This window comes from Daldinia caldariorum, assembly GCF_022478825.1.
Source record: "Daldinia caldariorum strain CBS 122874 unplaced genomic scaffold F4812scaffold_10, whole genome shotgun sequence".
Classification (NCBI taxonomy): domain Eukaryota; kingdom Fungi; phylum Ascomycota; class Sordariomycetes; order Xylariales; family Hypoxylaceae; genus Daldinia; species Daldinia caldariorum.
This window is the reverse complement of record NW_025953046.1, coordinates 1170208-1198037: the sequence shown is the minus strand read 5'-3', so window position 1 is coordinate 1198037 and position 27830 is coordinate 1170208. Positions and strand designations below refer to the sequence as shown.

At 48.9% G+C, this 27830-nt stretch overlaps 11 protein-coding genes across 11 annotated transcripts; 5 read left to right on the top strand and 6 right to left on the bottom strand.

Annotated features, from left to right (window-relative positions):
• Positions 1 to 656: 656 nt before the first annotated feature.
• F4812DRAFT_432147 (DNA repair helicase rad25) lies at positions 657 to 3547 on the bottom strand. The gene is made up of 2 exons (XM_047934495.1): positions 3329 to 3547; positions 657 to 3273 (listed from the first exon to the last, which is right to left on the bottom strand). The coding sequence occupies exons 1-2, from the start codon at positions 3354 to 3356 to the stop codon at positions 815 to 817; spliced, it is 2487 nt and encodes an 828-aa protein (XP_047789631.1). The 5' UTR covers positions 3357 to 3547; the 3' UTR covers positions 657 to 814.
• A 189-nt stretch (positions 3548 to 3736) lies between these two features.
• F4812DRAFT_432142 (pseudouridine synthase) lies at positions 3737 to 7325 on the top strand. Its single transcript, XM_047934494.1, has 4 exons — positions 3737 to 4048; positions 4134 to 4227; positions 4299 to 4634; positions 4686 to 7325. Exons 1-4 carry the CDS (start codon positions 3921 to 3923, stop codon positions 6903 to 6905), a joined length of 2778 nt encoding a protein of 925 aa, XP_047789630.1. The 5' UTR covers positions 3737 to 3920; the 3' UTR covers positions 6906 to 7325.
• Positions 7326 to 7887: 562 nt separating this feature from the next.
• F4812DRAFT_460161 (uncharacterized protein) lies at positions 7888 to 9639 on the top strand (the record flags this gene model as incomplete). The annotated part of the gene is made up of 5 exons (XM_047937661.1): positions 7888 to 8040; positions 8111 to 8195; positions 8263 to 8887; positions 8965 to 9240; positions 9345 to 9639. The coding sequence occupies 5 exons, from the start codon at positions 7888 to 7890 to the stop codon at positions 9637 to 9639; spliced, it is 1434 nt and encodes a 477-aa protein (XP_047789629.1).
• A 172-nt stretch (positions 9640 to 9811) lies between these two features.
• On the top strand, positions 9812 to 10835 carry F4812DRAFT_432137 (FKBP-like protein). Its single transcript, XM_047934493.1, has 4 exons — positions 9812 to 9976; positions 10061 to 10199; positions 10286 to 10397; positions 10525 to 10835. The coding sequence occupies exons 2-4, from the start codon at positions 10083 to 10085 to the stop codon at positions 10677 to 10679; spliced, it is 384 nt and encodes a 127-aa protein (XP_047789628.1). The 5' UTR covers positions 9812 to 9976; positions 10061 to 10082; the 3' UTR covers positions 10680 to 10835.
• F4812DRAFT_432133 (40S ribosomal protein S12) lies at positions 10753 to 11880 on the bottom strand. Its single transcript, XM_047934492.1, has 3 exons — positions 11651 to 11880; positions 11137 to 11452; positions 10753 to 11070 (listed from the first exon to the last, which is right to left on the bottom strand). Exons 1-3 carry the CDS (start codon positions 11651 to 11653, stop codon positions 10946 to 10948), a joined length of 444 nt encoding a protein of 147 aa, XP_047789627.1. The 5' UTR covers positions 11654 to 11880; the 3' UTR covers positions 10753 to 10945.
• Positions 11881 to 11974: 94 nt separating this feature from the next.
• F4812DRAFT_432131 (40S ribosomal protein S22) lies at positions 11975 to 13297 on the top strand. The gene is made up of 2 exons (XM_047934491.1): positions 11975 to 12567; positions 12828 to 13297. The coding sequence occupies exons 1-2, from the start codon at positions 12435 to 12437 to the stop codon at positions 13085 to 13087; spliced, it is 393 nt and encodes a 130-aa protein (XP_047789626.1). The 5' UTR covers positions 11975 to 12434; the 3' UTR covers positions 13088 to 13297.
• Positions 13298 to 13920: 623 nt separating this feature from the next.
• F4812DRAFT_58812 (glycosyltransferase family 90 protein) lies at positions 13921 to 16373 on the top strand. The gene is made up of 2 exons (XM_047939219.1): positions 13921 to 15871; positions 15929 to 16373. The coding sequence occupies exons 1-2, from the start codon at positions 14100 to 14102 to the stop codon at positions 16017 to 16019; spliced, it is 1863 nt and encodes a 620-aa protein (XP_047789625.1). The 5' UTR covers positions 13921 to 14099; the 3' UTR covers positions 16020 to 16373.
• Positions 16374 to 17309: 936 nt separating this feature from the next.
• F4812DRAFT_432124 (glycoside hydrolase family 16 protein) lies at positions 17310 to 18490 on the bottom strand. The gene is made up of 3 exons (XM_047934490.1): positions 17604 to 18490; positions 17461 to 17513; positions 17310 to 17384 (listed from the first exon to the last, which is right to left on the bottom strand). The coding sequence occupies exons 1-3, from the start codon at positions 18263 to 18265 to the stop codon at positions 17335 to 17337; spliced, it is 765 nt and encodes a 254-aa protein (XP_047789624.1). The 5' UTR covers positions 18266 to 18490; the 3' UTR covers positions 17310 to 17334.
• Positions 18491 to 19070: 580 nt separating this feature from the next.
• On the bottom strand, positions 19071 to 21225 carry F4812DRAFT_432120 (glycoside hydrolase family 28 protein). The gene is made up of 7 exons (XM_047934489.1): positions 20559 to 21225; positions 20391 to 20471; positions 20263 to 20325; positions 20097 to 20193; positions 19667 to 20016; positions 19471 to 19572; positions 19071 to 19365 (listed from the first exon to the last, which is right to left on the bottom strand). Exons 1-7 carry the CDS (start codon positions 21090 to 21092, stop codon positions 19216 to 19218), a joined length of 1377 nt encoding a protein of 458 aa, XP_047789623.1. The 5' UTR covers positions 21093 to 21225; the 3' UTR covers positions 19071 to 19215.
• A 349-nt stretch (positions 21226 to 21574) lies between these two features.
• Positions 21575 to 23025, bottom strand: F4812DRAFT_432110 (uncharacterized protein). Its single transcript, XM_047934488.1, has one exon. It carries the CDS (start codon positions 22994 to 22996, stop codon positions 21956 to 21958), a length of 1041 nt encoding a protein of 346 aa, XP_047789622.1. The 5' UTR covers positions 22997 to 23025; the 3' UTR covers positions 21575 to 21955.
• An 890-nt stretch (positions 23026 to 23915) lies between these two features.
• On the bottom strand, positions 23916 to 27186 carry F4812DRAFT_432106 (cAMP phosphodiesterases class-II-domain-containing protein). Its single transcript, XM_047934487.1, has 2 exons — positions 26388 to 27186; positions 23916 to 25468 (listed from the first exon to the last, which is right to left on the bottom strand). Exons 1-2 carry the CDS (start codon positions 26445 to 26447, stop codon positions 24008 to 24010), a joined length of 1521 nt encoding a protein of 506 aa, XP_047789621.1. The 5' UTR covers positions 26448 to 27186; the 3' UTR covers positions 23916 to 24007.
• Positions 27187 to 27830: the final 644 nt, after the last annotated feature.

The following is a 27830-nucleotide window of genomic DNA, read 5'->3' as shown; positions in this document are numbered from 1 at the left end:
TGTCAGAATCGTCTATATACACTACATAGTAGTACGGAATACCTAGGTACATAGCGACATATGGCCGGATGTTCTGATGTTAAAGTGAGCGCGGATACAACTTTAATTAAGCCCGGTACCTACTAGAGGTACAATTCTAAGCCGTGTTGATACATGTATTTACATGCATCCATATCGAAGCATTTTTAAGGTTGTCTTAAGAAAGAAAAGAAAAAAAAGCCACGATATCAATTCGGCCTCGGAGATGCCATCGCATAATCATACCTACCCAAGATGATAAAGTCAAGAATACCTTAACCCGCACACACCGATACTACCAATGTGATACTACAAAGGAAAAAAAGAAAATTGTTGTCAATGTAACTCGATAAGCCTCGTCTCAATTCTTCAGCCATTGGTAATGCGACCCCAATCGGATCCCGTGAAAGTCAGCCCATGTCGTGCAGTGTTTTTCCTTGAGCAAATTTTAAATAACTCCCGGTGCCACGCAATATGCGTGAGCAAGGTTGCATTCGATACGTAGCACTGCAGCCAGCCATGATCGTGGGATGGATGCATCTGTCCATTGCCCTGGGATATCGCTAAGCCACACCTGGGTAAACAGTTATCTCTGTATTGAACCGTATTGCCATGGCGTTATGCCTGTACTTAGCATTTCGTCGTACTATCCGTCAACCAGCGGTGAAAAAAAAAAAAAAAAAAAAAAAAAAACACCATCCTTCCATTAGGGGTATACCTTTCATGTCCCACACAATCTCGAAAACTTTCATTCCCGCACTCGGGTAGTATGCACAGTTTATTATATCACAATATCCTAGCGCGAATTCTTCAGCCTTTCCTTTTCCCTCGCGATCTTCTTGAAGAAAGCGTTACTCTGGGCAGGCTTCTTCTTGAGTCCCTTATTTGCACCCTTCCTCTGTTCGATGTAGGCCATGTCCTTTCCACCACTGAGATCGTCAAGCGCGCCAGCAGTACGCCTGATTCTTTTGTTCCGTGGATTCATATAAAATACGTCATCTGTAGGATCATCTCTATCTCTATCGTCCGACTTCTCCGTATCCGTTACAATCTTTGCAAGGAGCTCTCGGCGCTCCTGAGGGGTCTTGAACACAAGCCCTTCCATCTTCTCCATTCCGGTCAGAGACGTAATGACCTTGAAAGAATATCCTTGGTCTACAAGAAAAGCCTGTCTCTTGGTTGAGTAGTACATTTCAGGTGTATCCCTAGAGACCAGCGAATAGAAAAAGGCATTGAATCCTTCGTCTGACCTCCGCTTTGCTCGGAGGATACGGCCTAATCGCTGTGCCTCCTGACGGCGGGAACCGTAGTGTGATGATATCTGGATTAAACAGGTAGCCTCGGGGAGGTCGAGAGAGGTATCGCCAATCTTGGATAGAAAGATGGTTTTGACGAGGGGATTGTGCATGAAATTTTCTAGCACTACCGTCCGCTCATTATTTGATGTAGATCCACAAATGTAGGCTTTCCCGAGGGCTAAGGCAATCTGCTTGAGGGCATAAACATTGTCTGAGAAGACAATAATTTTGTCGCCTCGTCTCTCGTGGTAATCGATGAGGAACTGGCAAGCCTGGATCTTCCGCGGGTTCATGACGTATAAGTTCTGTTGCAAACTCCGATTTTTCTTCTGTCTGTTGAACTCGTCGAAGAATTCGGCTGTCATCGGACACCATACCTCGGCACATTGGACCTTTGCGATGTGACCTTGCTCTGAGAGCTCCATCCAGTTCGCCTCGTATAGCTTTGGCCCGATAAGGAAGTTCAAATCCGAAATTTTATCATCCTCTCGAAGTAGTGTAGCAGTTAATCCGAGCTTTGCGTGACTCTTGATTGAATGGGAGACCTTCCGGAAGATATTAGCGGGTACGACGTGAACCTCGTCGAGCAGCATCAGACCCCATTCCCGACCAGTCAGGAAGTCCATCATCTTTTGCGAATCATGGGCCCGCTTTTTGCCTGAATTCGTCACCATGGGGTATGTCGTAACGATAATACCAGTGTTGCCAGGGAACCTCGATTTATGTTCTGAAGTGAATAGGGCAATATCGTCTGGTCTGATATTAGACCATTTCAAGAATTCGTTCCGCCATTGGTTGGCTGACATCGTACTCGTGCAAAGGACGATGCAGCCCTTCTTGATTGTGCAAGCAGCAGTAATGCCAACCAACGTCTTACCCGCTCCACAAGGCAAGACGATGATACCACTCTTGGCTCGACCGTTGCCAAACATCTTACTCAGACTCTTCTCCTGATAACTTCGAATTTGCGTAGCTGGTCGTAAATCTATCTCGAGGTTCGCGTTTCTATCATCATTACGGAAATCATATTCCTCCAACATGGGGTATTGGATCTCCAAGGCACGCTTCTGGACGACTTCGATGCAAGTGTCGTAGATCTCGAAAGCGTGCACGGCCTCCTGGTTGTCGTCATCGTCGTCTTCTCTCAGGGCGTCATAAGGATCTTGCGGTTTCGTCCCTTCGGAGTTCTCTGCTTGTACCTTTTCGTCCTTCTTAAGCTGCGCTTGTTGTACTCCCGCAGCGTTAGAGGTTCCTGGGATTACCAGGCCGGCCATAGAAGGCGCGCTAGTAACAGTTTCGGTGCCTTTAACACGACAGGGTCCAATGACCTCATCCTTGAGCAGCTTCTGCAATACTTCCGGGTCGGTACTCTCCACGAAGTATTTGGTATCTTTAATGACTAGCTTCACTTTGCCGTAGCTCGAAGCACAACTGCCGATGAAGCTGGTTATCGATTCTGGAACGGGTGTTTTTGAAAAACGTTCGAGCGTATTTATAATATCTCGGGGTTGTAATCCAACTGATACGGCGGCATAGAGACTATGGCTCGTAAGAGCGTATTCGTGGATAAAGGTTGGACGCGATAAAGGCTCAGCAACGGTAATAAGGAAGTCTTTCGCCTGATCGGCTAAGGGGCTGAAATTTTCTAGAATGATTCGCCCTCGCTGGGGATCGATCCATATTGGGCGGCTTTTGAAATCGGGCTTGAGAGGCAAATATGAGAAATCCCGCCTTCCTCCTTTGAAGAAGCGATTCGAAGTCCAGTCTTCTTGATGTGCAGTGGTATTGCGAAACGTCGCAAGGGAGAAACGATCTACGACCTTTTGTAGTTGTTCCTCATTCTCGACCGGTTCGTCTGGGGAATCTGAATCATCGTCGCTATCGATGGATCGAGGTGTCGAGGGACCGGGTGTCGAAGTAGTAGAGACTTTTCCCGACTTAGCAGGGCCTGTAACGGCTTGAGAAATTCAGCATCATGAATTCATGCAGCGAGCGAAAGACATTAGACTTACTCCCTGAGGCTTTTCGCTTCACCGGCATATTGACGTAAATGAGGTATAATAAATGATTAAGAGATCAAGAGAAATGAATGACAGCCGACGAGGAGATGTGAAAGTAATGAAATTGTTTACGTAAACTTTAATAGGTATGTTCTAGCAAGTCTAAATGCCTGGGGTGTACCTAATGCACATAAGATGTGGGTATCTAATTTGCTAGGTACGTAATTGAACAACATGGATGCAGGAGGTAAATGTTTTGAGCCAGTCGGAGAATTTCCATCCTTTATTCATAGCCTAGCAGAAAAAGGGTAGGATGGGGCTAAGTCGCCACCGCCTTCCATTATCATTTAGACCGCCTTTATCTTATCAACTTTCTGCCGGTCAAAACGTTTGAATTGTAAACTTTCACCCCACCTGACCACCAAAAGCTATCACCAAAAGCATATCACCTTTCAAACCTTGAATAGGTACTAAATTAGTTAGGAGGTACCTATCACGACTTACGTATCATATTTCTCTGTCTTTCCGTCACCTCAATACATTATGCTATGCATTAAGGCCTTACGCATATTAATTCTTTAAACGCTGAAAATTTACTTCGAGAATGGCAACCCATACCGCTATGGCGCAAGGCAGCGATGCCTCAATGCGAAACTCCTTGGAGAAGCGTCTTGGCATTCTTCATTATGTGTCGGAGAAGGAACACGGATGGTATGGTCAACTTCGTACAAGGTAAGGGAACACAGATTGATCGAAGGCTTTTTTTTTATAATGCTAGTCCAATTGTTCGGTTCATTTCTAACGATACGTATCTCAGATTCACGGATTTTCAAGTCCACGAGATCAGCAAAAACGGAGAGGTCGTTCATCTACATGATTTCCAGACAAATGCAAGGGAATTAACAAAATCTGTAAGTTTTTCTCATTTTACAGTACACCACGTATATACCTAATGCAGCTAACCCATCTGACCCTAACATAGACTCCCCAGCAACCAACGGCAAAGCCTCAAGTTGCCAAGTCATCACCATCTGAAGAAGCACAACCAAGAACTAGTACCGTCGACGCCGTTGCTATGGGTAGTACGACATCTGAACCATCAGCCAATTCAGAACAGCCAAAAGATGGGGAAAACTCTATCACTATATCGGTGTCCGATCAGACATTACTGATAGAGCTTCTCGGCAAAGACACTACAGAAAGCTTGATTAACTTATACAACAAGGCAAACGAAACCCCAAAACCAAAGGGTAAAATTTCCGACTTTGTGACGATTGCAGCAATATCCGATAAAGCACAGAGATCTCGAGTCCATTCAGTACGTCCGTCTAGCACAAACTCTTAATCAAGGAAAGCTAACACTTATTAGGAAATTCGTCGCATATTTGGCGGCAAAATCGATACTGCCACGGATTCGGATGGTTCCATTAAGGCAACAGTTATCACCAAAGGTAACCAACAGGGAGGCAACCGTTCAAGGAACGATAGATCGAGAAACGGGAGAACCAGGAACGGCGCGCAGAATGACGGTCAGGATCAGGACGGAAAGTTCCTGCATTTCACTCTCTACAAGGAGAACAGAGATACCATGGACGCGATTGGTCAAATAGCCCGTTTTCTGAATCTCAAGCCCGCCTTCTTCGGCATCGCTGGAACTAAGGACCGCCGCGCTGTGACTACCCAGAGAGTCAGTATGCGGAGACGAAATCCCCAGTCACTAATTTCCCTTAACAATGACAAGATATATGGTGTGAAACTCGGAGATTTCACGTTTGAGCAGCATCCCATCCACCTAGGACACCATAGTGGGAATGAGTTTGTGATTGTCCTCAAAAACTGCTACTTTAGCGGGACGCAAGACCTCACATTCGAACAAAAGCTCGACGTTGCGAATACCACGGTAAAGACGGCTTTAGAACAGGTTACCCAGAACGGCTTTATCAACTATTACGGCACTCAACGATTTGGCACACATCAAATTGGGACTCAGGAGGTCGGGATGAAGATCCTAAACCGTGATTTCGAAGGCGCTGTACGAGCTTTGCTATCTTTCGACCCTACTTCATTAGAAATCTCCGACCCCAGCTCTATTGAGCCGATGCGTCGTGAGGATACGTACCGAGCACGCGCTTGTTCAATATTTGCGGAAACCGGCAAGTCTCAGGATGCGCTTAAGTGTTTACCCAGAAGATGTCATGTCGAGGCTGCATTGATGCGTCACCTCGATAAACAGCCTAGAGATTTTCTTGGGGCCCTCCTTTCAATTAGTCGTGGAATGCGTACCATGTATGTTCATGCATACCAGTCTCTAGTATGGAATTTTGCCGCAAGCAAACGCTGGGAACGGTTTGGCTTACAAGTCGTCAAAGGAGACTTGGTTCTTATCAGTTCTGAACCTTCGACTTCTTCAGGAGATGGCCAAAACGAAAACGATGAAGAGGATATGATCCACCTTATAGATGGGGGAGCTATTGCCGAAGATGCACGCGGGTTGAAGGTTCATGCACTGACGGAGGAAGAAGCTAACGGTGGGAAGTATTCCATCTTTGACGTCGTATTGCCCTCTCCTGGTTGGGACGTCGTATACCCGGATAATGAGATTGGAGAATTCTACAGAGAATTCATGGCTAAGGAGGAAAATGGCGGGCTAGACCCCCAAAACATGCTCCGACAACAGAAAGATTTTAGCCTCCCTGGATCTTACCGCAAATTGTTAGGCAAGTTCATCGGCACGCCAGATGCCTCTGTCCGGGCTTACTTGGACGATACGGAACAACTAGTACCGACTGACTTAGATCTAATACGAGCTCGCAAAGCTAAAGAAGCTGCGGAGCGCACAGCCGCTCAACGGCAGACACAGGGACCGTCTTCAGGATGGCAAAGCTTTGCCGAAAGCGCACAAGACAGAGATCTCCAAGAAGCTCGAGCCAGGTCTGAGAGACGGAAAGCTGAGGAGTCTTCCGACATGCCAGAAACTCGGACAAGAGACACCTGGGTGCAAACTTCGGTCGATGGAAGTAATAAGCGAGTCAAGGTTTCTGTGCAAGTGGATGATATCAAAGCAAATAGCGAGAATAATGTCTTGGACGCTCAGGAAGATAAAATGCAAATTTACACAGACGGGAGTGATCAGCCAAATACAACTGAAGGGGTGCAGCCGACAGTGCAAGATGACGGAGATTCCAGCTCATTAACTGCCACCACCCTTCCATCACAGGTGCGAGCCGTTGTAAAGAGCGCCATGCAACTATTTATGGCAGCGTTGAGAGTATTTACTGACAACAACATTATGAAGACTTCCGAGAATACAACTACGCCCGCGATTCAACCCCAGGAACAGACGTCGAGTGCCGCCGTAGATATACCCGACGATGCCGAACGCAAAGCGAACGGACCGGGCCAATCGGACGCTACTAATACTACTGATGAAAAGAAAATCGCAGTGATTCTTCGGTTTGCACTAAATACTAGTCAATATGCGACGATGGTTCTTCGAGAACTTCAAGGGGCGATCCCCACAAGCGACGACACGGCTGTTCTAGCTTCTCTATCGACTGCACCTTACGAAGATACCGCCACCTCTCTATAGTAAGAAGACCTAATCCCGGTACTTCATTGTTACGAAGCCAGTCTATCTCGTATAGCTTTTCATTTGACGTCCAACTATTTTGCCCTTCTGCCTTAGGCTCGCTCCAAGTCATTTCTAGGCTAAAGAGCGAGGTTCATTGGCAGAGGGTGGAGACCTAAAGACATTCATGATAATATGTTTCTTTGCCGGTAAGGTCCTGAACTTTTATGCACCACACTAACTCAACGACGGGAACGCAAGATGTTCTAAGCACATGGTCTTGTGATGTTATGTTAGAAGGTCGAGGTGCTAGGTTGTTGAGATGGATTTTGATGTAAATGAGAATTGTGCATAGGGCTCATGTCATTTTGGCATTCTACGAAGTTTAGCTGAGATACCCAATAGCTACCTGACAAATTCAAATGCATTATATGCCTGTCATATTGTACGGAGAGGGTCATTCACACCCCCTAATTCCTTCCATGTTGTAGATCATAGGTATTCTACTCCGACATGCTTTCAAAGCCCAACTCCATAGTAACCCATAAGGTATCTCCTACCTAAGTAAAGTAAGTTACCATATATGATGGAAACTAAACCTTCTGCTATACCTATTCCGCCAGAGGTAAGGAAAGTGCAAAACATAGCTCCTGCTAGAGAGGCTTCTTTTCCTCGAGCTACATATTGCCGTCACACCTTCTACTGACAAACTTCCATTTGCCAGGCGAGAAAAAAAGCTTGGCTTCTTGTTCGTAAACCTACCTGGGTACTAATCCGATCACCTATATACGTCAAGTACACCTAATTTCAATTCTTTAAAACAAACTTCGCTACCTAATAGATTTTATGTTTTCCATCCCGTGGCGGGGTTTATGTGTATGAGATAGCTATTCTATCATTGCGGGAGTTTGGGTCTGGAGGTTCAAAATCGTGAAGTGGAATGCGAATAGACGCAGGTCCTGATTTAGGTGTATAGTGGTCTATTAATTAATTACATCCCATAATGAGCACGCTTGAACGAATCGCGCGGGATAACTGCAGCACTCGGTCGCGAGCGGACGCGTCAAGGCTGTATCTGAAACCCAAAGCGGTGGGAATTAGCGACGATGGGCAGGGCCATCTCCTCTCTAATAGTCGGCGGGATACTACAAATCAGGTAGAATGACCCCTGAATGACGACGATATACGTAACCTGTGGAGTTTATTATCTCACTGGGTATCGACAGGTCCTAAGCCCGAATGTTACGCACTTGATTAGTTTAGATGGAGCCAGTAGCTTGCCATTCAGCACGAGGTCGCCACCTCGGAGAGGTATTACCAACTCAACAAACCAGCATGCAGCTGATCAAAAGACACCGACTGACGATGGTGAAATTAGCCCAGCCGGCGAGAACGCTGGCCTCCGGCGGACGCGGCGAGCTGGACTGGGACCGAGCGGCTCTGCTCAAGCTATCGGACTCCGTGAGGACGAACCTAGAGCACCGCCGCAGCGTGGGCCCCGACATCGAGAAGCTAAGCGGGTTCCTGGAGGCGGCTCTGCGGGACGAGGAGCAGCAGTGCGGGCGCCCGACTCTCGACATCGAGACGATTAAGTACGCGCGGCTCGACAAGCTGCTCGCGGAGATCCTGCAGTTCGCCGAGAAGGAAAAGACGAAGGCTGCCGCCGCCTGCGCGCGGGGGCGCCCGTCGATGGCGGGGACGGGGGCGGCGGGGACGAGTTGTGGTGGTGGTGGTAGTAGTATTAGGAGCGACAATTTCTTCCCGCTGCAGTTCCGCGTCCTCGTCTCCCACGTTAAGAACCTGTGGCGCGCCTGGAGGCGCCGTTTCCGCGAGCAGTACTCCATGATGGACCAGAACCGGTGCGCGGCGCTGGTCCAGGCGGGCGGCCGCCTCAAGGACGTCTCGTTCAATACCTCCGCGGCGTACAACCTTGGCATGTGGCAGACGAAGGTGGGCGATCCGATTTCCGAGCTCGAAGGGGACCTGCAGTTTGATCCTGGGCAGTAAGTTCTCGAATTTCCATCCCCTCTTAGTCTAATGTTACCTTAGCTGTCTGTTCCGGTTTCTGACGTGCCGAAAGCTGGTGGTTGAATATTACCTGCGCCGAGAGAGATGGCATGGTGGGTAGCTCGTTGGAAATGCCTACGAAGGGCCGGTATTGTATCACAACACTGCCTTTACTTACGGGACAGGAAGAATGGATACGCGACAATACGTCCAAATACGTTCGGGAGGGCGAGTCCAGAGACATGCATATCGCCCTGATATCACAAGTCGGCCGACAGATCCGCGTCCTTCGGGGTTACAGACTGAAGAGTGTTCTGGCGCCGCAGGCCGGCGTTCGTTACGATGGACTGTAAGTTACCCATGGTAAAAACCTTAGGTAGCTACTTAGCTAGCCAGCCGTTAAAGAGATTACTTACCTAACTCATCTATCCGACCGAAAAAAAACAAAAACAGCTTCACCATCAAACAATACGGGTGCAAGTTAGACAACAAGATGAACATTTACCGCATCGAACTGACGCTCGAGCGGGTGCCGAGCCCGAAGGTGTCCCTGGAGGATATCGGGAGCATACCGCGGCCCTCGCAGCTGGACGACTGGAACTTGTACGAGAAGCTCGAGGGCGACAAGATCAAGCTCCTGCGGGGGGAGACGAGCTACCTGGATTGGAAGCTCAGACGCCAAGAGGAGAAGACAGACAGGGAGGGTTGGAGGCGGGCACGGCTATTCAGAGCGTCGGCCTCGCGGTAGGGGTCGGGTGCTGATTCTCAGGAATAGGGGTGGGAGAGGGGGCCTCATATATACATCCTCTCGATGTCATTCGTTCCCCTAGTTATTTGTATTATACCTACTAAGAATTATTATTACTTAGAAAATTGTACCCATAGTTGAATACGACGGATTAAGTTGTGTACCTAATGTTATAAGACCGAGTAACCGTATATGTTGATGATATGAGAAAGACACTGAATACAAGTGGCAGACAAGGGACAAGCCTGGCAAGCTTAATGGGGTATATGCTGACAGCCGCCAGCCAGCTGAAAGCGACCCTCTATTAGCCCCTCGTCTTACCCGCACTTGTCTGCACGTCAGTTCGTCAGTTCGTCAGTTCGATCAGATCAAAACGTGGGGCTCTCTCATACCAACTTCGTAGCTCACTTATCATTAACAGACGTCAACCAATATTACTCAAAATGGGCGCGAAAAAGAAGGCCGATACTAAATCCAATAGCAAGGATACCGGCGACAAAGATGATAAGAAGGGCGGTAAAGTGAAAGGCGCTCAGTCCATCGTGGTCCGCCATATCCTGGTAAGTTGGGGGGGGGGGGGGAGGGTTCTATACTTATGTCTTCTCGTCCTGGAGTATACGAAAAATTGACACACAACAACTCGCAGTGCGAAAAGCACTCCAAGAAGGAAGAGGCGCTGGCTAAGATCAGGGAGGACCCTACGCTGAACAATTTCATCGCAGTGGCTAGGGAGTATAGCGAGGATAAAGCAAAACAAGGTATAACTACCTGTTATTTCATCTTATTTCATCTACAAAGCAGGAGTCGTTCTTACCACTTACTTCACGTTGTTGATATGGGGGATATTTTTACCAAAATTCAAAAGCTAACTCGGAAAAATTCTAGGCGGTCTCCTTGGTACACAGCGGAAAGGCTCACTGCAACCTGAATTTGAAAACGTTGCTTGGGGGCTGCCAGAGAGTAAAGGCAGTAACTTACACATTGGAGAGGCTAAGACAGAATTCGGATACCACCTCATTGTAGTAGAAGAGCGCAAATGATGAGCTCAGAGTTATAGTAATAGTCAACAAACATCACGCGCATGAGATAAGAAAAGAGGCTTCGCAGCCGAGATTGGTAATGCAAGTTTTTCCTTGATTCCTGATGCAGTATGGGCACCCTTTTTTTTACTTTTTACCTATCTAGCATCTATGCCAGATGGACAAGCCGGTAAAGTACATGCTAAGGGTTCATGACGATGGCTTGAAAAAAATCATCCCGTTCCACTGTCTATATCCCCGCACAACGCCTGTTGATATGAATCCCTTTACTGCTCGGTCTGGAAGTAGTTGAGGAGGATGGATCGTTCGGTCGACTCCTCACCCCAGTTCTTGACAACCACGCAGGAGCAGTTGACTACCTTGCGCGCGTTGCCTTCTCGGTCCAAGACGCCTGTAAAGTATTGCGATTAGTTGTTGTGTTGCTTGTATATTTCTCCTAGAGATCTGTGTAACTTACAGAGACCAGCCCACTCGCCCAGTTGCTTTCCGTCGGGAACCTTGATCAGGGGAATCTTGTGCTCGGAGCAGAGGGCGATGACCAGCTTCTTGTAGGCCTCCTCCTCGCAGGACTCGTTCAGGACACACATGTGAGCTTCTCGTCGGTCGAGAGCCTTGGATGCTTCGCGAAGACCCCGGGCGAGACCGTCGTGCATGAGGGCAAGCTTCAAGACACCCTTGAGGGCGTCCAGAACGGACATCTGGCCCTTGGAGGCATCGGCGGAAACTTCAACCTCCTCGGGGGCTTCGGGTGCGTTGTTCTCTTCTACGTCCGACTATATTGGAAGAAATAAATTGTTAGTAAAACAGCTTGCACGTGCGCGCGCACACACCGAGAGAATGACACAACAAGAGCTTAAAGCACGAGATGTAAAGGTTATCGCATTTTCGATATCTTTGCCCCGCGCGCCCAGGCGCAATAATAATAATGATAACAATAATAATAATAGTAAATAACGTAACAAGAAACATACCATCTTGATTTGTTTGTTTGACACCGGTGCGATCCTCGAAGAGTGGTTTTGTTGTGTAGAGATGTAAAAGGTGAGTTTGGTGGGTGGGTAGAGTCGTGCGAAAATCTGGAATAATTCCAAGTCCCCAAATGGAAATAGAGTATATTCAATTGAGGCTTGGGCGTTACGGAAGGTGCACTGCGGGGGGTCGTTAGTTGTGTTAGTTGTGTATCGCTTAGGGTTAGTTGACCGAAATTCACCCCATTGGGTGGAGATTCTCAGTTCAGCCCACTCACCACAATTTTCATACCGCGAAAAAAAGAAATCAATCTAATTGACCTAGCTGCCAACTGCCAACCATCCCTCTAATTCATTTTTTTTTCTTACCTCCACTCCGTTCACTACAACCAAACTTTTGCACTACAAGCAACTCAACTCTGAGCGTCAAGCAATTTCCCCTTCGCTCACGATCCTCCACAGAGGTATGTTATAATAGTAATAATAATTCGCCATGCCTTGAATTAAAGGCATTTAATCCTTCCCCCAATGCGCCCTTCAAGAAGCCGGGGGAGAGCAATCAGAGACCTTGCCGCCGACCTTCGCATCACGCATCACGATGGACGAGTTGGGTTTCTGATACGCTTCTCCTCTCCAGTACTGAGCGGGCAGAACCCTCCCCAAAGTGGCACATTGGGGGAGGGCACTCTCCATGCTCTTGGCTTTTGAAGGCTAACCAAAACACCGTTACGAAACAGATACCTCACATCCTTTTCGAACGATCTGAGAATCTCGCACCACCGCCAAAATGGTCAAGACTTCCGTTCTGAACGATGCGCTCAACGCCATCAACAACGCCGAGAAGACCGGCAAGCGCCAGGTTCTCATCCGACCTAGCTCCAAGGTCATTGTCAAGTTCTTGACCGTCATGCAGCGCCACGGTACGTTATATATTTTCTCTTTTTTACTTTAACTCTGGCATGAATTAGTCTCCGGTATTCTTCCCCCCAAGGCATTCGGCATGATAACTGGATAACGGTCTCAAAACGCCCTACGATCGAAGTCTTTTAAGTTGCCGATAGATCGAGGTTTATCTAGCGAATGAATCTTACACACGTTGCTCTGATATATCTTATATCCTAAAATGAAGTCTTACGTTTAATCTTTCGCTACATCCAGCTAACGCTTTTTCTTTTTTTAGGCTACATTGGCGAGTTCGAGGAGGTTGATGACCACCGATCCGGCAAGATCGTTGTGCAGTTGAACGGCCGCATCAACAAGTGCGGTGTCATCTCTCCCCGCTACAACGTCCACCTTACCCAGCTCGAGAAGTGGGTTGTCAAGCTGCTCCCCGCCCGTCAGTTCGGCTACATAATCCTCACCACCTCCGCCGGTATCATGGACCACGAGGAGGCCCGAAGAAAGCACGTCGCTGGCAAGATCATTGGTTTCTTCTACTAAAGCGGACGAAAAAAAGGGGGAATTAAAAAAAGAACAATGGGATAGGAACTGACTGAGAGAGCATTTTCGGCGTTTGGGAGGAAATGGATAATGGCCAAGCTAATGATGCTTGATGTTGTTTTCAGCCAAATACACACCATGATACCACGAAATGCTATACAAAGTCCAGTTCTTGCATGCGTCTAGCCTATTGACTCGTTGTTTTTCCCCTTGCTTGTTGCCAAGCCGCGGACTTGTCATGTGAAAAAGCCGGTTGTACGGTTGTACGTAAGTACTGTGTGCCACAGTTAGATACCTGGTACATGACTAGGTACTTCGAAGAACACCCTCAATTACAGAATGCACTAAAGTGATCCTTTCGTACAACGATGACGGAGTAATTGAGTTTATTCGCTATAAAGTTCTGTCATCCATTGTCAAACATAATCTTGCAATTTCTGTAACCATATTTCATCTATTCACACATGTTTGCCCATCTTCGGATGTATTCACGTGCTTTATTACACCCCTGCCTTACGGCCCGCAAAGCTCGAAATAATTTGTACATGATATCAAGGATACTATGGCCTAGGTCGGGTCATAGACGCGTCACAGTGCGTCTTCCCGCAGGTCTTTTGATTAAATGGAAACATCTCATTGGGTCAAGCAAATAAATACCGGGGCACTACTTTCCAGATGCCAGTAACTGAAAAAAACAGGAATGGGAAGGGGGGGCCTTCTTGAACCTCAATTTGAATTCGAATCCATTTCTCCATTGGTATCTCCATATTTCTATACCTATTTCCTTCTACACACAACCCGATACACTTAACACTACTACCTACCTCATCATATACATACGTATTGTATTGTATGTTGTGTGTATGTGGTGTCCCTCTTTCTCCTCTTTAACCCACGATACCTAAGGTACATGTTACCAATGTCATTCTTTACATCATTATTTCCTACTGCGCAAACAAGTCTCAGATAGACCCTTCCAGATCGTGGGTAGGATTTAGAGGCCTGAAGAGAAATGCGGCCGCGCCAACTGATCTTAACCGGCGGGCTCGTCTTCCTCGGTCTTTGCGTCATCACTCTTTTCCGATTGACGCCCTCCGGCACCAACCTTTCAAACCTCAAACCCGGTCCTCTATCGCATAAATACGACGCTTGGAAAGATGGCTCCAACAACGCACCCCAGCCCTTGGTGCTCCCGGTCCCTTATGATCCCAAGCCGAAGCCTGCCCCCCGCGGAGAACATCCCATATCCCATTTAGTCGCCCAAGCGGAGAAGGAACTCGAGGCGACGAGGTCACGTCAGTCCAAGACAATCAAGGACGCCGTTGCAGAGTACCGCAGGCGGTACGGGATACCGCCCCCGCCCAACTTCGACAAATGGTTCGAGTTTGCCAAGGCCAAGAACGTCCAGCTCATCGACGAATTCGATATGATCCACGAGTCGCTGACGCCCTTCTGGGGGTTAAAACCCTTCACGATACGCGCGCGCGCCAGGGAGGCTCTAGGTTTCGACAACGCATTGCTGGGTATCCAGATCCGGAATGGTAAGATTACGCATATCCAGGGTGGGAGCGAGTGGCAGCGTGAGGCCACTGCGGGCATGATGGGAAAATTCATAAAGTGGCTACCCGATATGGACCTGTGTTTTAACCTGCACGACGAGTCGAGAGTTATCGTACCGCACGACGACCTAGCTAGGTTAGTTAGGAGGGCCAAGGAGATCAATATGCCCGCCGCCCGTTCCCATTCTCGCCTGAGGAACGAGTTTACACCGATGGGCAAGGGGCTGAATGACGGAAGCAAGTTTGAGGAGAGCAAGCTGACGCGATTCAACGTCTTTGCTCACCAGCCGACGTGGACCCATTCGAGATTATCATGTCCTCCAGAAAGTCCTTCTAGGGGGTTAGAGGAAGAAGAGAGAAAAGATGATATATCCAGGTACGGCTTGGGCGAGCTGGGTTTTATCTACAATATCACGGCCATGTCTGATATCTGCTATTCTCCGTCACTCGGTTCGACGTTCGGCTTCTTCGACCGGCCCAACGCATACAACATCGTGCTCGACCTATTCCCGATTTTCTCGCAGTCCAAGATCTCGTCCTACTCCGACATCTTGTACCCGTCGCCGTGGTACTGGTTCGAGAAGGTAACGTATGACGAAGGGAAAGACGTTCCGTGGACCGAGAAGGAGGACAAGTTCTACTGGCGCGGCTCTACAACCGGTGGTTTCAGCAGGAACGGCGGATGGCGTCGACAGCACCGGCAGCGGTTCGTGAAGAAGATGAACGCGGCTGATAACGCTAAGATCCTCGAGGAGACTCATGGTAAATGGGAGGTCAAGGAGGTACCGCGGGGCGATTATAAGGACATCATCGATGTGTACTTCTCGGGAGTGGGGCAGTGCGACCCCGGGGACTGCGACGCGCAAAAGGAATTCTTCACGATCAAGGGGCATGCGGAACAACAAGACGCGTGGAAATACAAGTACCTACTGGACATCGACGGGAATGCGTTCAGTGGACGGTTCTATGCGTTCCTAAAGAGCAGGAGCTTGGTGTACAAATGGGCTATCTTCCGCGAGTGGCATCTCGAGTGGCTGAAGCCGTGGGCGCACTACATCCCCCTCAGTCTTCAGGGCGAGGAGTGGCTCGAGGCTGTTCGGTTCTTCGGTCGCGGCGATCTGGGAACGAAAGAGGCCGAGCGCCTCGCAAACCAGCAGCGCGATTGGGCGAATAAGGTCCTAAGACATGAGGACATGGAAGTATGGTTCTTCAGGCTGCTACTAGAGTATGTATAGGGCCCTCTCTATTTACTCAACGGGTAGACATGCTAACGCGGTTGCAGATATGGCCGAGTCGTGGACGACGAACGCGAGAATATCGGATACTCAGTAGGCGCACCCGCGAGTAGGGCGGCGGGAGAAGCCCCCTCATAACGAAAACAGGGAGACAGTGACGTTAATATGAGACGAGGGGGGGCGGATAGGATAGGATATGCTGCTACATAAGGCATAATAAGATCTGGCGGGTCGGCGTACGGATTGTATAAAAAATAAGTTGCATGGTCGGAGTTTTTTTTCCTCTGCTTCTTTTTTTTTTTCTCTTACTCGGTGCGCATGCAAGCAAGTACATGCGGAGAACGGGACGGGCTTATATATAGGCTAGGTTAGGTACCTACCTAAGGTAGGTATGTATGTATATACCGGTTGAGGATCGGACAGTCTGGCGCACAAGCCCCCTTTCCGCTCGGTTTCGATATACGGTATAGGTTAGGTTCGATATACGAGGAGGGGAGGAGAAGGGATGAAGAGCGATGGGGGTGGGTTGATATGATACCTATGATAAGGACTTTTTTTGGATGCAAAGCGGAGAATATTCCTAGACATCTAGATGCCTACCTACCTACCTATTTTATTTATTTAGGGTTTGTTAGTCGAGGATAGAGGAAAGGGAGGGGGCGGGAGGCGGACTGGACTACCTTATGTGAGGTATATATATGTGTATATATGGTCTGAGACACCTATATCTGGATGATTTAGGCAGCCATATTGAGGTAGGCTCTCGAGTAAGGTGGCCGGGGGGTAGGGGAGAGGTCCGCTAAAAGGGACCTAAAGTAAAATTCTGCGCCTTACAGGGCGGGAATCTAATTCTTAATCCTGGGCTGAATCCTACTTATGCAACATGTCATGAATTGGGCTGAAAGCGACGTTTCAAGTGGAGGTTTAACCAGATCCGTGTTAAGTGCTGATGGATGACATCGGCATATATATGTACCTCCTACTAGTGTACCCTGTAGACGCGGATCTATATGGATATATGTCGGCATGTAGTTGATGGCACGACTACGGGCTCTTATTCGTATAGGCGGAATAAGCGATTCACTTACATACCTCATAGGTCTCCATCATGGAGGAGATAGGTAATACGAGATCCCAACCTCCTATTTACCCTAGTAAGATGGCCATTGTTTCTGATGGATACGGGATTTTTCTTTACAATAGGTAGCCAACTACAAAATGCGTTCGTGATGATGATGATGGAGGTCGCTTAATAGTGCTTTCTACGATTGATTAATTCTTTGGCGTTTTGGTTGGGCTTGTTTATGGACCACATCCTAATCATACCGGATTATCCCAAGCTTGTACATAAGAACTGAGACGGAGATATTGATACTAGGTACCTAGGATAACTACCTACATAGGTGATATATCTACACAAACAGCCTTTCCTCCTTATTGACTTATCCCCTGACTATGGGTTGTAGCTTAATACCTCCAGGTTCCGTACTTGATATAGCGTGTCTGGTTTTATTACTATTAGTTTGAGAGCATCCATCAGGAGGTGTATTACTTCGCGGCTTCGGGCCCGTGTGCTTACCGCTGGCAGGACCCGGAGACCCAGAGGACCCTTCCATCTGCAAGTTGATAATCCTAATCAACCACGCAGTTAGCATTCGCGCCCCCTCGCAGACCGAGAGAGACCAAGCCTTCCCGGGGACCAGCGCAACACCAAACACTCACAAGTACATCGGCTTCCCGAGGAAATCCCCCCCGCCCTGTGTCGCCACCAGCTGCCCGTCCAGGTAGAACCTCACCAGCACGTCGCGCTGGTTCATCGCGTCGCGCACCTCGCACCGGACCGCGTGGAACCGCTCCGGGCTCGGGTACGCGACGTCCGTCCACGCGAGCTCGCTCGACGTGTTGAACGTGTTGAACGATACCTTCCCGGTCCCCTTCCACTCCGCCGCGTCGATCTCCGGCGGCCACCCCTCCACCCCCGTCAGCCAGAACGCCGGCCACGCGCCCCGCGCCGTCGGCGCCCGGAACTCGCCCAAGAAGTCGTACCCCCCGCCCCGCGCCACCGCGAAGTGCGCCCGCGCGCGCACCGCCCCCGACAGGTAGTGGATCTTGATCGCGCGCCCGCCGTGCGTCGCGTCCTTCTGGCCCGAGACTTTTCGCGCGGTGAGCGTGAGCACCCCGTCTCCCGACAGGGATGCTTGCGACTGGGCCATCCGCGCGCCGCCGTTGTGGTCCGTGCCCCACGGGTAGTTGTACGCCCAGGCCGCGTCGAAGTCGGCTTGCGAGTTGAAGCTGGTTTTGGGGATTATGGTGCGGACCGCGGAGGCGCTGGACGCGGCGAGAAGTAGGAGGGGGAGGAGGGTGCTGGTGCTGGGGAAGTGCATCGTGGAAAATAAACTATGCTGGGGGCTGGGTGGTTTCTTTACTGCGTGTGAAGAAGGAAGCTTGGAAGCTTGGTTCTTATGGTGAGGGGAGATGTGGATTATATATATATAGGAGGTAGGTATAAATACAATATATATGAATATAGGTAGGTATTGTACCTATATGTTATACCCATTTTGGTCTTGTCTAGGTCGAACGACATGCCCTGTGGAATTAGACTAAAGCGGTAATGTTAATGGTGGAAATATTAATTATCTGAGTAGCAATATAAGTCCCCCATCCCGTAATGGGTAGCAGTATAGACACCGCGGTCGATATTTATCCGGATAGCACCCCTTCGATTGAAATATTCAGTATCTCATAGGCTAGGTTACCTTGGGTACATACCTACATATGTCCAGCGTTCAAGTCAAAGTTGCAAGGTGCTCCAAGGCCAGAATACAAGGAGGCCGAGAAGCGTCGATACAACGAACGAGATTCACGTCTCGTGTTGATGCTAGTTCGACAAGGTTTTTAAGGGTGTATATGGCTTAATCCGGTTGTTATGCCGAGGGCCCTGATCGGATCGGCAGTGGTGTGGTTTTCGCTTCGCTCGGCGCTTGACGTCCAGAGTCGTATTGGTACGGCTGGCGTCACCTTTTGGGCTTGATCTTGTTATATACCTGCAGTAATTACTATGGTGTGTTTAAGTAAGATAGACAGCTCTTTTATTATAGCGTACTACTGCCAATAAGAGCCAGTTGTAGACAAGCAAGAACATGCAAAGGACACCAAGGTTACCCAGGTTGTATACGACCATACTACTCAACCATCAACAGTAAGGGGTATAATATATATCTACCTGGGTACTATTGCAATTTATTCAAGTTCAATCTTCAATATCGACAAGTATTTACACCTATCCACTCCCCCCAAACAATACAGCGGTTTGCTTCAATAACAAGAGGCCCTAGCCTTGCGAGGTATCTCGGTCCTCCTCCGACTCTGCGACGCAAGTCAGCTGTAACAAGTCGTTGTCCATATTCCTGCACTCGTAGACAGGAGGTTTCCCGCTCGGAACGGTGACTGTGATGTTTTCGACTTCGATATTGCTGCATCGCTATGTCCGGGATTCGTGTTAGCAGGGCTTAGATAGGAGGTACCTAATGTACTCAATTTCGAAATAACTCGATGCTTTAGGCACGAGGTTAGGTAGAAAACTTACGTCCGGCGCGCTGCATACGAGCGAGCCCGCCTGCGGGTCTAACTTCGCAGAGGTTGTTCCGTACACGTTTTTTATAGTAACGTCTTCGATCGTTAGGTTGGCCTATACACGTATATAAAAAAAATATCCAACGATATATATCAGCACTATAGAACATATTCCCAAGGAAGCAAGCAACTCCGTCAAACCGTCTTACCGGGAATTCATTACACAACGTCTTGTTGCTCTGCCCGTAGCACTGCGTGATCGTGATAGCCCTGTCGTTATTCACGCTGCGAAGCAGGTCGTACGTGACGTTCCGGACGTAGCCGGAGCCGCCGCCGCCGACGAGGTGCGTCTGGAAGTTGGTCTGGGCGCCGGGCCAGACCTTGATGCGCGCGAAGTCGCTGGCGTTCGCCATCGAGACGTTGTACACGTGCAGGTTCTCGACCACGTCCGTCTGCCCCACGTACTGCCCGATCGACCCGATGCTGATCCCGTGCGAGCCGACGCACTCGAGGTTCTGGACCACGACGTTGGTGCTGTTGGGCTTGAAGGATACGCAGTCTTTTCGGTCAGTAACTAGACAGGTACCTAGGAGTAGGTAACTATTTGACGTAGGTAGCTGGGTGCTGGTCTTGACGTACCGTCCGTGTTGCGAATAAATGAGTCCTGGATTACTACGTTGTCTGAACGGTAGGTATCCCAGCCGTCCGAATTGGCTATTTTCACGTCGTTGAGTGACTATATGGTTGTCAATACCTCTAGGTACCTAACCTAGGTATCTTTAGTCTTTTGTATAAGGGGGTTTACCTCTGCACGAAGGTCCATATTGCTAATGATAATGTCGGAACTATTTGCGATGATGTTAAACCACTACAGACATGTTAGCAAAGAGCTACCAATATAGCACCTTGATAATTGTTATAGTTATAAATTACGTTGGGCGGATTGCGCATCCGAAGATTCGACATGGTAGCCCCTTTCATGCCGTCAAAAGCAAAGAGCGTCGGCCTATACAGCTGCAAACTCCAGCGTCAGCATCGGCAACCGTTAGTTTGACTCTAATCACTACGAAAAAAAAAAGAAAAAAAAATACTCAAACTCACAGCATTGTTCGTCTGCAGCTCCTCCCAATACGCCTGGCCCCTCCCATCAATAACGCTGCTCCCCTCGCCGAGGCTCAAATCGCCGTAGATATTCACGTCCTTGCCGCCGAGCTTCCAGAACACGCTCTGATTCTGGAACGCGTACTTGAAGCTGCGGTCCTGCCAGTAGTACACGTCGGCGTCGTCGAAGGCGATGGACCCCGTCACCACGATGTCGACGTGCTTGAGGAAGGTGAGATCCAGCGGCGAGCCGATCACGTACGACTTGTCGAACACGACGGTGCCGCCGCCGTTGCACGCGCGCAGCGCTTCGACTATGTGCGGCGCGTCGTCGCGGCTCGTGGCGCGGCCTTGCTTTACGTAGCAGTGTCGCCCTGGGTCGCGCGGAGGCGAGAGGGGCATGGCTCTACTGGCGACGTAGGGGCCCGGTACGACATTGGGACGAGGTGGGATCTTGGAGTTCCTCATTGCTAGGGCTGGGGATAGGAGGAGAGCGAGCGTAACTGTAAGCGAGTTACTTAAGCCGAACTGCATCTTTGATATACTACAAGATCAACTGGCTGAAGACAGTTTTCTTTTCAAGTTCCTCCAACAGCTTGAGTTACAAGGGCCTGTCAAGTGCATAGCAAATGGGAATAGACTTAGAAGTGGTATATATTTATTTACATATTCCTATAGAAATGTTTAATATCAAAGTTGGAGGATTTTATATAGCTATTTGGGCTGGAAACATCGCAAAGCCAAGACGCCGAACCGAGATGCTGGAATGGAGATATCTTAACGGCGATAGGTGGATGATCTGTGGGGTTTGATATAGATTCCCGGAGATCTCGGTCGACTCTTCCCCGCATGAACTGGGGTGAAGATGAAGAAGCTAGGGTAAGCTTATACATAGGTCGGCTAATGGTACCGTGGCGCACCGATAACTGGTCCGATGGAGATATGAGTTGGGGTTTCTAACGTTGGCTTCAAGTTTACTACTACCGGGTCCAAGATACATGAGCTTAGGGGGGAAATCAGGAATAACTAATAAGAAAGCGAGATCGATACGATATTCAATTTTTGGCTTGGCGCCTCCATGAAGCAATTATACGAAACGTTCTCTGAGTATCTACCCGGGGGTTTAGGACCAACGTATTCAACTACATACTAGAAAACTCTCTATTGTAACCCCCTATGTTAAGTTAGATGACATATGACAATAATTTCAGATTCATCAACTATCGCCCGCTCTACAGCTCTCCCTCGCCCTGTTCTATGTATTGCGCTTTCTGGCGATTTAACTCTACTACTACTACTACCCAGGCTTAAACGACTGAAGTAAAACCACTCCAAAAAATTCTCAGGAAGTCTTGTCTACCTACCTAAGTACTACTCTCTAGATACGACACACGGGTTCAAATCCTATCCTCCCCTCCCCCCTTCCCCTTCAACTTCTCCAACCCCTCCTCCCCACCAACATCCCCCTTAAAGCTCGGCCTCTGTATCTCCACCGCCTCCGTAACCCTCGCATACGTGATCCCGCCCAGCCTGCTCACGGGCCTCAGCACCGCGGGATCAATCAGGTTGCGCTCCTCGTTGAGCGCGTCCTCGCGCACCCAGAACCTCGTGCCCTCCAGCACCACCAGGCACCCGGACGTCCTCCCCGGGCTCGCCCGGCTCTCGAACTCCCGGATGCTCTCGAGCCTGCACTCGACGCTGAACACGGCCTCCCCGACGCGCGGCGCCCGCACGTCCGCCGTGTCGAACACCGGCGTCAGCCCGCTCACGTCCCACTCGCTCGCGCCGTACGGCGCGTCCACGCTCGCCGCGTTCGCCGCCTCCAAAAAGTCCTCCCCGATCACGCTCACCACGCACTCCCCCGTCTCCCGCAGGTTGCGCAGCGTGTCTTTCGGCGCCGCGAGCGAGGCCGCCACCCCCAGCACGAACAGCGGCGGGTCGTGGTTCACCAGGTTGAAGTACGAGAACGGCGCCAGGTTGCGCGCGCTGCCGTCCGCCGCCTGCGAAGACACGAACCCGATCGGCCGCGGCACCACCCCGCTGATCAGCAGCTTGTAGTTGGCTACGGGCGGCCGCCCGGCCTCGTGCGGGTCGATGCACACGTGCTTCTTCTCGTCCGCGTCCGGGGCCCGCTGGCCGTTGGCGCCCGAGCCGAAGGACCAGTTCGGGTCGGCCGTCTTCGTGTACCGGAACTGCGAACTGCTGTCCCAGTCCGGCCGCGACGCCTCCACCTTCTTGAAGTCCGGGTGCGGGTTCCGCTTGATGGCGGCTTCCTGCTGGGTCGAGGTGGACATGTTGGCGGAGTAGCAGCGCACCGTATTTAGTGAAAGGGGCGTAGTAGCAGTAGTAGTTATTCTAGGTGGTGGCACAAAGAGGGGTGTTTTTGCCCTTCTTATTGTTGTTGTCCAGAATGAGTTCCGGTGGTAAGAAGGCGGCATTGGGGATGGGGATGGGGATAGTACCTAATATATGAGATTTATCCTATAGATCGCCAAAACAGGGGTCCTAAAAATACCTAATCTATATAAGTAAGCACCTAGCGCTCGATAATTTAAAGGACTCAGAGGGACCAACTAAGCGGGGCTTAATGCGAACCGACCCAGCGGGTACCGAGTAATAATAAGTATATGTCCATATAATACCGCAACAAGGTGCGGTTACACGCGGGGTGACGAAGTCGCCGAAAAGGTTAGCGGAATTACCCGAGTACCCGGAGGACAGACGGCGCGGAATAACGGAGGTGACTTTCCACTTTTAGCGCTTATAGAATTCTCTTAAGATGCCCTTTATGGATCCTGATTACGAATGTGTACCATTTCGTATCTAGGACCTTTTTGAAGTGAGTGAGTTAGGTACCTCCTATAGTTTCGAGAAACTAGTATTCAGTATTCCATTGCCATTGCAAAGTTGGGTGGTCTAATGGTGATGTAATAGTTTCGATAGTTTCTAAATCGGGGAACTCGACGTAGGACCGGGATGATGGAACGTTACGCGGAGGGCAATATAAGTGTTCCCGAAGTTGAATCGGGACCGAGAAAAAAGGTGCCATGTTATAACAAACGAAAATAGTGTGATAAATACATTATAAAACAAAAATCTCGTCCGTCGTCTGTCTCGTTGAATTCATGCGATGCGTATCCTCTTCATAATAACTGGTACACTTTAAACTCCTCATCCAGGTATCTTTACCCCCTGACGCCTACCGTAACCGCAAAGCCTGTCTTGATTCCGAAGACGGCTTACCCCTGAAACGCCAGTACCATCCTTCTAACCCTTCTAACCCAGATGTTGAGTGAAATCAGCTCACTCGTTTCACAAGAAAAAAAAAGAAAAGAAAAGAAAAGAAAAGAAAAGAAACCATATAACCTAATCCGGCGAGCACCGGATGCTAGCACACCTGAGTGCTATATCCGCCAATACTTCCCAGCCATACGTGTAACCAACCTGGATCAGAACATAAGGCTTTGTCCCCTCCTCGATATGATAAATTCGCAGCCTAGCTTAGCTTTCTCCTCATGTGCGAGTAACTCTTTTAAAATTGTGTCTCCAGCCGGTTTTTCGTCATTAAAACTTTCCTTCGTGTGAATGATAACTACCTTTAGCCCTCGGAGAGCGTTAGGCATCTTCGGGGTCCGTAGTATACTAGCATCCTTGAAACTCATATCTGATGCAGAAGTTGTGATATGCGAAGAAATGGTGTTTTCGCTAGAGTCGGACCTCTTCTTTGGTGGGCGCATTGATTTCGGCGACACGGGCCGGTCGTCGACCACAAGTGGACCGTCAGTAGCCCTGGCGATAGTTCTGTTAGTTCTTCTGCCTGAGTCCTCCGTTTCTCTCTTGCGTTTCTTAATCGATTCGAGCTTAGTTGGGATTTGGCGAATTCTCTCGACTTCTGCCGCGAGCGTCTGCATCTCTTGAATGACGTAGCGTGGTGATAAATGACCGTAGAGCATGTCGTCCATCCGGCTGTCGTCGTACGAGCATTCGATAAAGATCGCAGCCAGGTGGCCAGTCGCGATTTTTGGAGCCGCTTCAAGCCAGACTCCGATGTTCCTTGGCGACAATGAGATGCTATCGGGCTCCATGTCGCCAAACATCAGGACTTCACGACCACTGAATGCGTCCTTTATGAAATACGCACTCGAGTCATAGACGCATACTGATTCTCGGTCGTTGTCCCCCATGGTTTGGACCCTACTACCATTCCTCAAGACAGGAGGCGGCCCCAAAGCCCCATTGATACTTCCACCTCTTTGCGACAGCAGGGATGTACCATCTATACTTCCAAAGCGTGAGGAAGACGACGAGCCCCTATGAGCATGCTTTTCAATGCAATGTCCATGACTGACGCTAAAGACTTTGACCGTGATGCCGTCGCTGACTTCTAGGTAACCTCTATCAGCTCCTTCCCCAAGAGCTGGACTGCCCCCTTCTACCAGGCGCAAATAAGTCACGAGACCGGCACCATTGTTCTCGTCTGATAAATTTGGCCAGATAACATTGTTGAAAATATGCGTCTTAAACGCTGAGATGGTAGAGGGTAAACCAGCGATTCTTTTCGGCTTTGTTCCCGGGGGAGCTGCAGTATTGAGAACGAACCCGCTAATGTGGTCGAGATGTGGGTGAGTTACTAGGTACGAGTCGACGAGATTCCTTGATACTTCAAGTGCATTGGCTGATGCAGAGGTGTAGTGGATTTCCATGCCCGCAAAGGGCCCCGTCGTTAAGACATGTGGTAACGCAATATCAGAACCTAGACCTGGTGGCTGCGTCTCCTCGAGGATTTTAGTAATGGCAGACATGTGAACGCCGCCATCGAGAGCAAGTAATGAACCCCGACTCCAGTTAGTTTTAACGGACCGTATGAGGAAAGCTGTGACATTGTCTTCCAGCGGCCCACCACTCGCGCCCTAGAATGAAGAATCAATATTAGTATCTTAACCAATGTAAAATTCAAAATTCAAAAAATTGCACATTAGTAATCCGAATCGGGAATCTCGGTGTGAGAAGCAAAATGCCGAAAATGCAACGACATTTTGAAGTTCTATTGGTGCCTGTGCGCTCATGCAGTTCGAGCGCAGGTACCTGGGTAAGTACCGGCGTAATCCGTGGGCTTGCTAGGTACCGTCCAAGGTACAGCACAGACAGAGATGGTTTCGGTGACGTCACCTGTTCTCAGGAAGACTGGGAGATTGATGGAATTGATAAAAAAAACAATCAATGAGCCAATACACGTGACCTTTGCTTTTCTTATATCCGATAGCTGGGTTTTAGTTCGTTATCTTGGATGTTTGCTCTTTTTCATAATTGTTTTCTTTTTCTTTTTTGACCGGCCGTCGAGTCTGGCAGAAGGATACGGTTTATAGTAAGCTTCGTCTTCTTCCACAGAGAGAGAGAGAGAAGTCCTCGGAAACTAGGGTGGCGCGAAAAGTCATATTTGTTCAAATGACTTGCGATCCAACAAAATGAATAGATCCTTCGCTTCCCAAAAATCGACTCGGGAATCATCTTTGTTTTCGTCAGGTCGGGAACGAGTTTTATTAGGTAGTCAAACCAATGGGATTCCTCGATGATCGGTTTACCCAACCATTCGCAAGTGCAGCCAGCCAGTACCCTTATTCGATTTTCGAAAACACCCTCGGGCTGAGGTCGGATATTTTTTCACATGCGCGCACCCCAATGTATGTCCCCCAAGTCAGGTCCCCCGAAGTGGTCGAGGGCCAACGCTGTAAGCAGCTATTGCTGCTACTGCTGGCGAATCAAAGGTCGTCGTTCCAAACCGGTTGCATCTGATGAAACTATGATTGGGATGAAACGGCTTTTACTTACCAGCACAATGACCTGCAAGGCAGGCTGACTTGCATTTCTCATCCTGTCCTGTCTAGCCATCCTCCTTTTTGCGACAATTGGTAACAATTGCGACAGTGGCCGTAGTGGCACCCTTTTTTGTCTCGTTTTGTCTTGTCTCGTTTTTATCTTATGTGACACTTGATGGGGCGAAGGTAAAAAGTTGTTTGCGCTTGCCGGGCGAAGACTTGCGTTTCTTCTAATGATTAGTTTTCTCTTGAATACCTAGGTAGGTATATGTTGGAAGAGGGTTTTGGAGGAAGGTGGCTTGGGCGAATGCACATAGCGTTCAAGCCGTTATATTCGTCCCCAAGGGAAGCGCGCTACGGCATCGGTCCTTTCCCAGGTTATCAAGGTTATCAAGGTTAGGTTACAGTACCAGTACCAGCACCAAGACCAGCACCAGTACCTACCTAAACCTACCTAACCTTTTTGCTAGGTAAACTTTCCCGTGTCTAGGCACGTGACCCTGAATTCCAGCGCCGCGCTGTCTGTTTCTCTCTCGCCCCAAGCTCTTATTTATTTATTTCCTTTTTCGAACCCTTGTCGTATCTATTTAACGGTCTTTCCGTAACAATGAAAAATAATAATATCAAGTAAATAAAAATAAATAAGTAAACGAAGAAAAATAAAAGTAAAGGCGAAGAAAATGCCGGACGGATCCGGGTTAAAATATATTCCCCATGTAGACAATTTACATAGGTACGTACCTAGGTAGTAAATTCTGGTAAACCTGGTAAACCTGGGGGATCTGGGATCTTCTCAAAAAGCATAGAAGGTGATGTATTAAAGTGATGTGTGCGTGCAACACAAACCAGGTCCCAACTTTTTTTTTTTAACATGGCCCTTGCCTCCATCCATCCCCCTATCTAATTCAGTTCTAGCGCACAGCAGTGGACAAGAAAGGGCGGCACAGCTAATCGGAAACTCCACTTGCAAGAGCGCAAATCGAGTTCCGGCATGGGCAGGCAACACGCAAAAGGCACGTACATACCTGATGTATTGTACATATTATATTGTACACATTATATTGTACAGCGTTTAAACTTACCTAACCTTTAGGTAGGACCTGCTGGGATTTGCTTAGGTAGTTGCTTGCTTGGGAGCTGATCAAAACAACGGAGCTGTACCACCCTGGATATGTATGTGTTCCTCTTCGGTCACTCCGGTCTCGACTCTATCTCGCTCTTTCTTATCATTTTCGTGTTACAAGTTCCAGTTAAAATTAAGGTCTTCCTTCTCCGATCCTATCCTACCCTACCCTTCGGTTTCGGTTTCGGTACTACGTCTTGTCTGTCTTAACTGATGTTTAAAATGTGCCTGGTAGAAACTACATTAATACCAAGAGACGATACGATAACTTATTATGTACCTATGCTCGTTTACTATGCGAACAGCGGGTGTTATCTAACTATTGTGGCTCTT